The sequence below is a fragment of the Lichtheimia ornata genome, assembly GCF_029851405.1.
Source record: "Lichtheimia ornata isolate CBS 291.66 chromosome Unknown scaffold00002, whole genome shotgun sequence".
NCBI classification, from domain to species: Eukaryota; Fungi; Mucoromycota; class Mucoromycetes; order Mucorales; family Lichtheimiaceae; genus Lichtheimia; species Lichtheimia ornata.
Genome location: NW_026695322.1, coordinates 605,428 through 617,974, shown reverse-complemented (window position 1 = coordinate 617,974; position 12,547 = coordinate 605,428). Strand labels below are relative to the sequence as shown.

General features: G+C 43.7%; 3 protein-coding genes and 1 non-coding gene across 4 annotated transcripts; 3 read left to right on the top strand and 1 right to left on the bottom strand.

Moving 5' to 3' along the window:
- The first annotated feature begins 1,109 nt into the window (after positions 1-1,109).
- O0I10_000717 lies at positions 1,110-1,181 on the top strand. Its single transcript has one exon. It is a non-coding gene; the product is annotated as a tRNA-Pro (tRNA).
- Positions 1,182-4,410: 3,229 nt separating this feature from the next.
- Positions 4,411-4,791, top strand: O0I10_000716 (uncharacterized protein; the record flags this gene model as incomplete). Its single annotated transcript, XM_058480823.1, has 1 exon — positions 4,411-4,791. One exon carries the CDS (start codon positions 4,411-4,413, stop codon positions 4,789-4,791), a length of 381 nt encoding a protein of 126 aa, XP_058348387.1.
- A 1,869-nt stretch (positions 4,792-6,660) lies between these two features.
- Positions 6,661-8,170, bottom strand: O0I10_000715 (uncharacterized protein; the record flags this gene model as incomplete). Its single annotated transcript, XM_058480822.1, has 3 exons — positions 6,661-7,763; positions 7,820-7,855; positions 7,909-8,170. 3 exons carry the CDS (start codon positions 8,168-8,170, stop codon positions 6,661-6,663), a joined length of 1,401 nt encoding a protein of 466 aa, XP_058348386.1.
- A 1,094-nt stretch (positions 8,171-9,264) lies between these two features.
- Positions 9,265-12,528, top strand: O0I10_000714 (alanine-tRNA ligase; the record flags this gene model as incomplete). The annotated part of the gene is made up of 7 exons (XM_058480821.1): positions 9,265-9,423; positions 9,476-9,664; positions 9,740-9,935; positions 9,999-10,543; positions 10,607-11,012; positions 11,078-11,370; positions 11,428-12,528. The coding sequence occupies 7 exons, from the start codon at positions 9,265-9,267 to the stop codon at positions 12,526-12,528; spliced, it is 2,889 nt and encodes a 962-aa protein (XP_058348385.1).
- Positions 12,529-12,547: the final 19 nt, after the last annotated feature.

Genomic DNA, 12,547 nt, shown 5'->3' with positions numbered 1-12,547 from the left:
TCCTTAAAGGGTCGCTCGTCTTTGTGTATGGCAACATGTCAATTGTTATGCAATGTGAGCCTTGTCCCAAGAACTAACCTTTTGACATTGACATGGCTATGTTACGAACAGCGCATCGACACCGGATCTTCAACCTACATTCAAAACGCGTCAAGATCACTTTCAAGTTGCCCATTTCGCAACGTACCTTGAATGAGCTAGTTGTCAAGAACAAAGAGAGGGGATGGGGCGAATGTCAAGTCGTCAAGAGCAAGGCAAGGTGCGTGAATGAGAAAAGGTTGCTGCATGAAACCAAGTTGAGTTTTTACTCGCCGCTGTTCTCTTTCAACTTGTACGTGACAACTCAACAATCAACATCATAACACACGCTTGAATCTTATACCCCCTTCTTGTAAGGATTGGAAGACGAACGCTTCACGCCCAACAAGTTGTATATATCCAACCGTAATGTGAAGGATAATATTATATGAATGTATATGCTTGGGAATAAACACGAAATGATGTCCATCTTCAATTACACTCTTATATCTTATTATGCGCATTTATTCATATCGTGATGATCCTCCCTGTGAAGGAATACGTGTAAGCTATGAAGCATTCACAATAACAACACTGTCCCTTAATAGCCTTGTTCATAAAAGAAAAGGAACGAACACAAATAAGCAACAAGCTGTCCACAAACATAAATAGCTCCATAATACAAGGTGCAGCAGCTGCCCGAATGTCGTGTCAATGAATAATCACTTATACCCATCATCCAGACTCAGCTCGTGTATGGTTATCCTTGATTACTATCCAATCTTAGTTTACCGAGTACCACTTACTCCTATCACGTCTCCACACCTCACCGAATCCAGATTTCAAGCCCAGCTGTCGTCCACTTCCGCAATAGCAGGATTGGCCATAGCCATCTGAATTTCCTTATGATTGAAATTGCTAGCAATTGAGCTCCCAAAAATGAACAACGATATCATCATCGCTATCTGCGCATGCTCCGCTGCATTCTGTGCAAATTTCATGCCATTTGAACCACTTTTTTGACTTCCCGATTAGGAAATTTTGTGGTTCATCATTCTGTTTCAGTGGAGAAGTATCAAGAAGCATCGTTAGGGACAATGGTGTAGCGGTATCATACTTGCTTTGGGTGCAAGTGGTCCTGGGTTCAAATCCCAGTTGTCCCCGTTCGAAAAATCGAAGTTTCAAGTTGAACTTGAGGATTCGGATGATTTCTTTTTTGTTTTTTCAGTATTTTTGGTCACGTGACATGTTGGGTATTCCTGTGCTGTGTCGTGTATCTTGTTTTGCGTATCGAGAATGCCACACAGGCAAAATAAAGAGAATAGAAGATGATTCGATAATGTTTATTCATATGTTATGATGGTGTATTTATATATAACGGCAAGAATGTGATAAGGAGATGTAAGATCAAAAGCAATGATGTATGCAAAGAGAAATTAATCTAAGTGAGGATCCGACAGCCGTGTCTTTGATATCACTTTTGTATATAAAAGGGTGTCAAGCAGGTGTAAGGGCAAGGTTTTGTGAGTGCCCTTTAAAAATGATCACCACACGTATGACGAGAGTTTGGTTTGGTGTCATTATTGGGTAATCTCAATATGTGAATAACGTGGTTACAAGGAGATTGGATAGTGAGCACCAGATACTTTGTCTAAAGTATCAAAGCAAATGAAGAAAAAGTGGGAAGGAGAAAGGTGGAGTGTGTGGGTTGTTGCCGAGATGGGCAAAAGAAAGATGTGTAACTGAAAGGGGTGAAAGGTTGAAAAAGTAAAAGTTGAAAGAGCCGAGGTTGGCTAGAAGTGATAAAAAGATGTTGGTGCTGAGATGGGTTAGGAATTGAGAAGATTGGATCACCAAGTTTATAGGGTGATAAGAAGGCCGATGTAGGCAAAAAGTAAAGTTCAGGTTGAAGATTCAAAGATAAATGTGCGCCTGGCAGCGTTTTTGGATTGCGAGAGCTCGTAACAGAGATTCAGTTAAGATAAATTGTGAGCAATGCTGAAGGTTCAGTAATGCACAATGAATGGTGGCACAGCTGTTGCATGAAAAAGTAAAAAGGAAATAACGAAAAGACATTGCACATCATTGGTGCAGGGTTAAAAATGGATACAATGGTGGGGGATACCCCAATGTAGGGGAACTTCTATTCTAATAACAACGCAAAGTGAAATGTTGAGATTGGTTCAAAGGATGTTTCTATTCTAAAAGAGCGTTGGGGGGGGGAGAGTGTAAGAAGATGGTGTGATGGAAAGGTGTCAAAGATGACAACTACACGTGGTTATGCATGAATGATCACTTGAGGATGGAAGAAGTGTGGAAAGGACGCAGAGATTTCCATTGTTCCGAAAATAGATTGACAGGTTGCTGCGGTAAGGTGGTTGCCATGACAACATGGTTGCTATGGTATAGTGGTTGCTGCGGTAAGTTTGTATGCAAAAATAGCATTGAATGATGGGTCAAAGTATGCAAGATTGTTTCAAAGCCTTATTGATTCGCGCGCTGTCAATAGACTAATAGCAATTTTATCACTGGTACTTTTGGTACCTTATACATGAACAAGTGCATCAAGGGTTACTGTTACTATTGTGAGTGCATCACAGCTTACACGTGCTCCTTTACATGGAGGATCATTAGGATATGAAAAATGAACATAATAAAAGTGTATGAAATGGACATCATTCCTTGTTTATTCCCAAGCATATGCATTCATGTAGTATTATCCATATTATGGTTATACAGCTTGTTAGGTGAGAAGCCATCTTTACGAAAAGGGATATCAATTTCTAGCACTCATCCGAATGAATGGGAACAGCGGTGAGTAAAAAATCCAACTTGGTTTCATGCAGCTATCTTTTCTCATTCACGCACCTTGCTTTGTTCCTGCAACTTGACATTCGATCCATCGCGCTCTGTTCTTGACAACTTGTACATTCAAGGTACATTACGAAATGGACAACTTGGAAATGACATTGACACGTTTTGAATGTAGGTTGAAAACTTGGTGTCCATGCGCTTTTCGTAACATCTCCATGCCAAAGTCGAAAGGTTAGTTTTTGGGACAAGGCTCACATTGCATAACAATTGACTTGTTGCCATACATAAAGACGCGCGACCACTTAAGGAGATACCACAGGATTGCGTTAAGAATTCATCAAGATGTATGTGGCTGGCGATGATAGGCAGTTCATATGATCCGTGAAACGACACGAGCTGCAAACAAGGCTGATGAGTTATTCAGATGGCAACAAGGTGCATATGGCATCGACACTTTCCAAGGCAACAGTGGACGACTATTCAACAGCATCATGCGTGGGTACCTTGAATTCACTGGCGCGTGAAAAATAGGTGGCGACGACGATGCCAATTATCAGCACATCCCTTTCATCTATCAACTACGCGTTACCATGTCAACAAAGCCATTCTTCATTGATCCAGCAACAGCTTGCAGACCTTAGCCAATGGCCCATTTGATATGAGCGGATGCTCTTCATCCACCTACATACCAGCAGCAGCAGTAGTAGCCGGCAACATTTACGCGTTTGTACAATGTTTATCGAGTAAGATGACTTTGACTTTTACCTTTTCTGGAACGATCACGCACATCATGGAGCAGCATTCTATTTCGTGGAGTACGAGCACGACACATGGATGATGAATACTGCCAGCTTGTTTCCCGATTTAAGCATCGACATTAGTCACATCAAGGCTCCTCAACAATCTATCAGTTCATCGCCATTCCCAACACTCATTTATCAATCCTTGTGGTCACAGAAATACCCACGCCCACCGTGCAGATATAAACAAAAGGAATGTCGTCGCCCATCCTTCTTCCCATCATATCACTCTTTCATTGCTGATACTTCCAAAACCACTTGGTAAGTACCATGGTGGATGATCTCATTCTTTGGTTGTTCCATGTACTAATAAATGTGTCATCTTTAGCGTCTCATTGTTACGTTGTCATCATGTTCATTGTTGTCATTGATATGTCTGCCTCTTTATTACAAGGTAAAGCCTTATCGAATTGCTGGATGAGACCCACACTCACATTCCTCCGTTATCTAGCTACCTCTCTAGCACCTGCAAAGTTGGATTAGGGTGGCACATTTCACTACAGCGCGTATAGGGGTGATACAGCGGCTTCCATTGTATGGCCCATTCAGCCTCATTTATTGTTAAGAGACAGAGCTCTCTGCCATGTTGCCATTGTCTCATTATGCCTTTGTCCCATGACTACGGTTGCCATCTCTCATTATTACCTGTACTATATAATGGCATCTCCTCAACTTCGTCTTCGCTACTCTTGATAACCATCCTTCATCTTCTACAAGGTATGCTAAGAGATGCTTAGCCTGCATAAAAAAGAATGGCACTGATAAATACCTAACATAGATGGCTACGAGCCGTGGAACTGCTGTGAACATCACTGCTTACAATACTACCAGGAAGCGGATGAGAGATGTTCAGCTCGATACTGGAACCTTGGTTCAACGATGCAACATTTTCTTGATGCATCAAGAACATCCTCATGATGCCGACGCCGTGACACAGGTGCAGCAAATCATGCAAGACAATACAAGATTTACGGATGACGAATGGAACAGTAATGATCGTCATGTTGAAGAAGCTCATCGACAGGTTGGAGGACACATTGACATGTTTTATAACACCTTGCAGCGAGTGGATCCAGCTACTTTCAACGGTTTGGGATCTACTTTTTGCATTCGAATCCTTCATGCTGGATCTTGGCCAGGAAGCACAGGCTGCAATTGAACGACGAGTGAGTCTGGACAATATTTGCCAAGTGGCCAATGTGATTGAGCAAAGTGTCCCCAGTATCGACCATGACATTTTCATCACCCCTACTCGACCCAAGTAACCCACCTATTCGACAGCTCATTTGTATCAACATTCATCCTTCCAATAAATCTTTGTACATGCATTATTCAACTCAACCCAAAACAATAACAAAGGCGTTGGTACAGCAACATTCGGAGTTATGGGCGTCTTTATGTTTTCACTATACTTTAAGCGTGATGCTATATGCAAAGTGGCCTTTGCTCATTCTCACTCGCCCACTCGCCCACTCGCCTCAGTCGTATTAAAGCCAAAGATGCAGAGGTCTTGTTTGTGTAACAAGCTGAGAGGACAGGTCACTCCTATTGGTGGAGAGTGCATGATGAATATTTTCCCTTATGCGCCTATAGCAAGATCTGCCTATGATAGCCCTTATGGAACAAAAGCCTCTTTATACGATGATGTAAATGATCCAAACTCTCTTCCCGCCCTTCAATTTCTATTCCCTCTTCAATCCACAAACTAGCCAAGTGATCCACATCTCGTATGGTACCCCATGTAGTATTACGTTGAATCCAATCTTCATTCATTAAAAAGTTCGAGGAATAGTATATAGTAGCGTGGATGTTTATCGGGGAAAATATGATAAAGGAGCAGCATTGAATAAGAAACCACATGGAGATAACAAGGATAATTGTATCATTGTCTTCTTGGTTGCTGCGGTCATAACCATCCTTCATCCTTCATTGCAAAATAGCTGCTGCGTGCATTGAATCGAGTACTCCAATATGATCCATGGCTGTACAACACCCTTTGTCAATTCCATCCCATCCACCATCGTCATCCTCAGCCGTAACCACGTGACATGATCCATAGTTCCTGTTGACGACGCGACAAGTAACCAAAGCAACCTTCCAGGATTGCTCATCACTGCATTTGATTGCATCCATCCATCATAGCCATTGCAAGTTCAATATTGCTGCTGGTATGCTTCCTCTTCCATCCGGCTGTTGGGTCAATCCCATTCTTGTTCGGGTTTCCATCGCTGCTCAACCTAGTGATTGAAGGGCTTGCATTGCGGCGTACTTGATAGCTGATATGGCATCCCATCCACTTGTGCTCGTAGTATCAAAGCAAGTTGCTGCATGTAAATAAAGCTGCCTCTATACAATGGCTATTGGCTGTTCACATAAAACAAGGTCGCAAGCATGTTGCTGCAAGAAGCTGAGACAATGAAATAGCACCTGCTGTTCGTTTGGAGGTGGCAGAGGAGTGTACAAGGTAGTAGTAGTGTGACAAGGTTGCGAATGCTGTTTGACAAAATGGAATAAAGACTTCGCTAATAGCAACTGCTGGAATGAATGCTGTTACGATTGATCGTGGCAGAGGAGTGTACAAGAGGGTGTGGTGTAGAAGAGTAACAAGAACACTGTGTACACGCCATGCACTTGCCATTCAGTCGAAGGCAATCGAATCAAGGCTATTGTTTGATTGACATGATGGGTTGAAGCAGGACAATCGGTCGCAGGTGGTAGTTGTATACTTGAATGCACCAACAGTTGAGAATGGAAGGAAGAGGGAAGAAGAAGGTAAAGTGCTAGCAGTAAATTCCCCACTCAACGAGGAACATTGTGCCAAATCAAATCAACATTCATGCTGCCCGTTGCATCAAAAAAGATTGTGAACCCAATCTTGACCCTGCTTAAAGCCATTGTACTCCTCCTTTTTTCCATCTTGTTCTTAGATCCTCCATACACACAATCACCTCCTGCAGTATATGCAAGCATCATTATTTATATATGTGTTGGAAAAAAAAAGAATTACTACAAATGTGTATTAATAAAACTACTTGCGGAAAAGACCTTGAACGGAGCGACGCTTGCTTTTGGCTGGTGCTGTATCATCAACGGGTGCACGTTGTTGTTGTTGTTGTTGGTGTGCTGCTGTATTAATACCACCTAGGGATGATGATGTCGACAATACGGAATCGGAGAATCCACTGCTTTGGATAGAGAATTGGGTCTCATTGTGAGGGAATGCAAAGTCGGTTGATCCAAAGAGGTTGTTATTCTTTTCAAAGGATTGTTGTTGTTGTTGGCGTGTTGCTTGGATAGCTGCAGCAGTAGCATTAGAAGGCAAAGCATTGATAGGTGATGCTGGTGGTGTGTTTAAGTATTTGGGACTTGATGCAACAGGGATCTCACTCTTGTTGATGGGCTTGTTAATGACTTGTTGTGGTGGTTGTGGTTGTGCCACAGCCTGCTGCTGCTGCTGCTGCTGGTACGATTGAGGAGTAGGGGTGGCAGCAGCAACAGCAGGTTGCTCCTTTTTGGATGTATGGCTATGGCCACGGTTGTTCTTGATAGGAGCTGTTGTGGTTGTGGTGGCGTTGCTCTTTGGAGCTTTTGGTGATTCAGCAGGAGTGGTTACTTTTGGAGTATCAGAGGTAGTAGATGCTGCATCTTCTTGATCATCCTCGTCTTCATTTTCAGTATGGTGTTCTTGTTCATCTTCTGAAGCATTCTCGTCACCAGCATCTTCATCACCTGATCCAGATCGGCTACTAGACTTGTCCGTTTCTGGAGGTGTATTCATGGCAGCAGCAGCAGCCTCATCTTGCTTTTTCTTGTTGCGACGCTTATTGTTGGCAGGGACTTGATCCTCTTCCACGGGATAATAATGGTATTCTTCCTCATTTTGTTCATTCATCCAATTTCTTTGTTTACGACGTGCTTCCTCAAAAATGGAAAACCAATTGATGGGGACATTGACACGGAGATGGCGAGTCCATAGGTGTACAGGTGGATTGCCAGCTTCATCAAATGCATCATAAGCATCAAAGTCCCCGGGAATATATCTATAACCAGTTATATTAGCATTATCCCTTGGCCCCAGGGTGAGTAACACTTGCCTTGCTTCTGACCAACGCATCGGTGTTGAATCCGATCCTAGAATGATAATGAGTAATTGATTGAAGAAGGATTGATAAAGAAAGCCAACTTACGAAGCACAGCAAAGCAGCACATGTCATCGTCCCAGCCTAGAGTACAAGAGGTGAGACATGATAATTTACAAGGTTATAGCTTATATTACCTTCAAAGAGAGCAACCGATACATTTCTAATCTTGACGATATAGAGTGAACCTTGCTTAAGATCATCATGCTCAATTGTCTCCAAGCCTGATTCCATCATGGTAAGGACCTTGGTAGAAGAGCCACCAAATCCAAGAAGCTTCTTGTTATTGTGATTGGGCTCAACAGGGGTGGGGGACATTAACGAAAACTGGGAGCCTGCCCACGATGCCATACGTGCAGCTTCAGGTCCATTATTGTTGTTATTCTTGTTTCTGCCCATGTTGATAATAATGATGATAAAGTGGTAATGAAAAGATAAAGAGAGGAGTGGGATGTATAGAGACCAAGACCATGTTATATATATACGTTATCCAGGGTGGTTTGGCGGGTCGATAGTTTTAACCTGACGCAATGCAGGCACTGCAGCACAAGCAGCAGCAGCAGCAGCGGCAGCAAGCAGCAATGCTACCCGCGCGATTTAGTTTGTTGAAAACACAAACATTGAACCTTGTTACCACGGCTCATCCTTATTACAATACCCATTGAACATGTGTGTGTATATATATACTATCATTCAATGGCAGTGTAAAAGTATGTAGCTCTTTGTATTATCTCATCTACTCAATCGTGTCCCCCACTCTTTTGCCTCTCCCCCACATTTAAACAGCTCCTACACGTTCTCCTCATTGCACCTTGTCGCCCCTAGAGTGTGGCCATGGCGGATGCCTCTTTCCCTAAATCCTTAGTATAGCCATGGTAGGTATTTTCACTGCCAACCTTTACTACTCTACGACTACTACTGCAAGTCGAATCCTAACCTGACAAGCAAGTACATGCAAGCGATATCGGGGTTCCTTGCTTTAATGCAACCACTCCTTCAAAAAGGCTCATTTCCTTTTCATCGTCTCCTTGCCTTTTGCCATACGTTCAGACAACAATTGATTCTCTTTTTTTTTCCATCTTGTATCGTCATGGTCGATGCATGAACTCCTTTGAACATTGTTTAGATGATTTGATCATTGCACAGAGTAAATAGGGATATTAGGGGGGAGGGAGTGGGGAATCCTCATCAGCCATCTTTTTGCTCACACGCTCTCTTTCTCTCTCTTTTTCTCCAGGGCAAGGAGTACATTATATCGACGAATGGAAGAGTCTTGTAGTTCGAAGGAACCAAAACAAAGTCATTGTCCGATATACAACAACAACATGCTGCTGCGGTCATTGTGGCAAAGTGTGTCGTCGTGGTGAATGTATGTATATACATAGGCGGACTTACTCACAATGACCCAACCTCGCTATATGTGTGGTCTTGTGGCAAATATTTTTATATCTCCTCTCAGGTTGCCCGATCGCGATCCTTTTTCTCTTTACAACATGACACAACAGCAACAACTTGAGTGGCCTGTCAACAGGGTGCGATCCGCTTTTATCGACTATTTTATCAAGGAAAACGACCACACATTTGTGCCCTCGTCCTCAACCATTCCCCATGACGACCCCACATTACTCTTCGCCAACGCCGGCATGAACCAGGCACGTGCTCCCCTTTGTCCAAATGTCACAAGAGAACTAACCCATTCTATAGTACAAGTCTGTGTTCTTGGGTACCGTCGATCCCAACTCTCCATTGGCTGGTCTCAAGAGTGCCACCAACTCGCAAAAGTGTATCCGTGCAGGTGGCAAGCACAATGACTTGGATGACGTAGGCAAGGATACCTACCATCACACCTTTTTCGAAATGTTGGGCAACTGGTCCTTTGGTGATTACTTTAAGGTAAATAGTGTGTGTGTTGTCCATGATGGGATTCAAGGTGATTGATCATGTTGGGGGGTGTGGTTGGTTGTTTAGACTGGTGCTGCCAAAATGTGTTGGACATTTTTGACCGAGGTCCTCAAGTTGCCATCCGATCGTCTCTATGTTACTTATTTTGGTGGCGACGAGAAATTGGGATTGGAAGCCGATCTTGAAGCAAAGCAAATTTGGATGGATATCGGTGTCGCTGAAGATCATCTCTTGCCTGGTGATGTCAAGGATAACTTTTGGGGTGAGTATAGTATATCCGCTCTTTGGCGTAAAAGAAAAAGAGAGATATTAACTCGTTGAATAGAAATGGGTGAAACCGGTCCTTGTGGTCCTTGCTCTGAAGTTCATTATGATCGTATTGGTGGTCGTAACGCTTCCTCCCTTGTCAACATGGATGATCCCAACGTGATTGAAATCTGGAACGTCGTGTTTATCCAATTCAACCGTGAAGCTGATGGCAAGTTGCGTCCTTTGCCCAACAAGCACATTGATACCGGTTTGGGTTTGGAGCGTCTTGTGTCCATTATGCAAAACGTCTACTCCAACTATGACACCGATGTGTTTGCTCCTCTTTTCGCAAAGATCAAGGAAATCACTGGTGCTCGTTCGTATGAAGGCAAACTTGGTGCTGAAGATGTGGATGGTGTCGATACCGCCTATCGTGTTGTTGCTGACCACATTCGTACATTGACCTTTGCCATTTCCGATGGTGGTGTTCCCAGCAATGAAGGTCGTGGCTATGTCTTGCGTCGTATTCTTCGTCGTGGTGCTCGTTATGCTCGCAAGTACTTCAACTATCCCATTGGCAACTTTTTCTCTCAATTGGTGGATACCCTTGTTGATCAAATGGTAAGTAAATCATACTTGTGATTGAGGAACGAGGATCAAAGCTAACAAAGGTCCTTTTTCTAGGGTCATCATTTCCCTGAGCTCACCAAAATGTCGGCTGAAGTCAAGTCCATTCTTGATGAAGAAGAAGTTGCTTTTGCAAAGACCTTGGATCGTGGTGAAAAGCTCTTTGACCAGTACCGTATCAAGGCTCAAGAAGCTGGCAACAAGACCCTCTCTGGTAACGATGTGTGGCGCTTGTACGATACCTATGGCTTCCCTGTTGATTTGACACGTGTCATGGCTGAGGAGAATGGTTTGACTGTGGATGAAAAGGAATTCGAAGCTGCTCAAGAAGCTGCCAAGAATGCATCTCGCAAGGCCAAGGGTGGCAATGCTGGTGAAGATGTTGTTGCTTTGGATGTCCACGACTTGGGTGCTCTTGAAAAGATGGATGCTGTTCCTACCACTGATGATTCGTTCAAGTACTGCAAGTATCTTAAAAGAGATTTCATTTACTCCATGTACACGTGACTAATTGGATTCTCTCTATAGTGGCTGGTAATGTTCAAGGCAAGATCAAGGCCATTGTCTTTGAGCACAAGTTCTTGGACGACACCGAGCAAATTCCCAAGGATCGTCGTTTCGGTATCTTGACCGACAAGACCAACTTTTATGCCGAATCGGGTGGTCAAGAATATGACACTGGTAGCATCATCACCCTTGATGGCGAGACTGAATTTGCCGTACAAGATTGTCAATCCTTTGGTGGCTATGTATTGCACATTGGTTACTTAAAGTATGGTCAACTCAAGATTGATAGTGATGTTGAGCTCTCCTTTGATGCTGTAAGTGTTGAAGCGATGGTGTATTTTTATGCGTATCCTCATCAATCCTCTTTTTAGCTTCGTCGTCATCCCTTGAAGAACAACCACACTGGTACTCATATCCTCAACTTTGCTCTTCGCAAGGTGCTTGGTGAGAATGTTGATCAAAAGGGTTCCTTGGTTGCCCCTGAAAAGTTGCGTTTCGATTTCTCGTTCAAGTCTGCCTTGACAACTCCTCAATTGGCCGAGACTGAAAAGATTTGTAATGAGATGATTGCCAAGAACGACCCTGTGTTTTCCAAGGAAGTGCCATTGCCTGTTGCAAAGGCTATCCATGGTTTGCGTGCTGTTTTCGGTGAAACATACCCTGACCCTGTTCGTGTGGTGTCTGTTGGCTATGATGTCGATGAGGTGACCAGTGATGTATCCAACCCCAAGTGGGCTACTACTAGTATTGAGTTTTGTGGTGGTACTCACGTGGCCAAGACCGGTGATATCAAGCGTTTCGCTATCCTTGAAGAAAGTGGTATTGCCAAGGGTATTCGTCGTATTGTTGCCGTCACTGGTGAAGAGGCTCAAGCTGCTGATCGCTTGGCCAAGAGCTTCGAGTCTCGTTTGGATGAACTTGAAAAGTTGACTGCTGGCCCTGAATTGGATGCTGCTCTCAAGACCATTGCCAAGGATCTCGATAGCATTGCCATTTCCACCGTTACCAAGGCTGAATTCCGTGAGCGTTACAACAAGGTCAAAAAGGCTGCTGTCAATGCTGGTAAGGCACTTGCTGCTCAACAGCTCAAGGAAGCTCAAGATGCCGTCAAGAACCACTTTGAGCAGAACCCTGAAGCCAAGTTCCTTGTCACCATGCTCAATGTCGGCAACAACTCCAAGGCTCTTGCTGGTGCCATTGCTTACACCAAGAGCAACCACAAGGATAAGGCTGTCTATGTCTTTAGTGCTGATCAAACTTCGGGTCGTGTGTCTCACAATTGTATTGTCAGCAAGGATCTTGTGGCTCAAGGCTTGAAGGCTAGCGAATGGGCTGATGTGGTCGCTGCCAAGGTTGGTGGTAAGAAGGGTGGCAAGGATGAAGCTGCTCAAGGCTCTGGTGACAAGTTGGATGGTTTGGATGAAGCCATCAAGGCTGCTGAAGAATTTGCCAAGCTCAAGGTTTCTGCATAAGTTTATTGTTTTCTCTCTC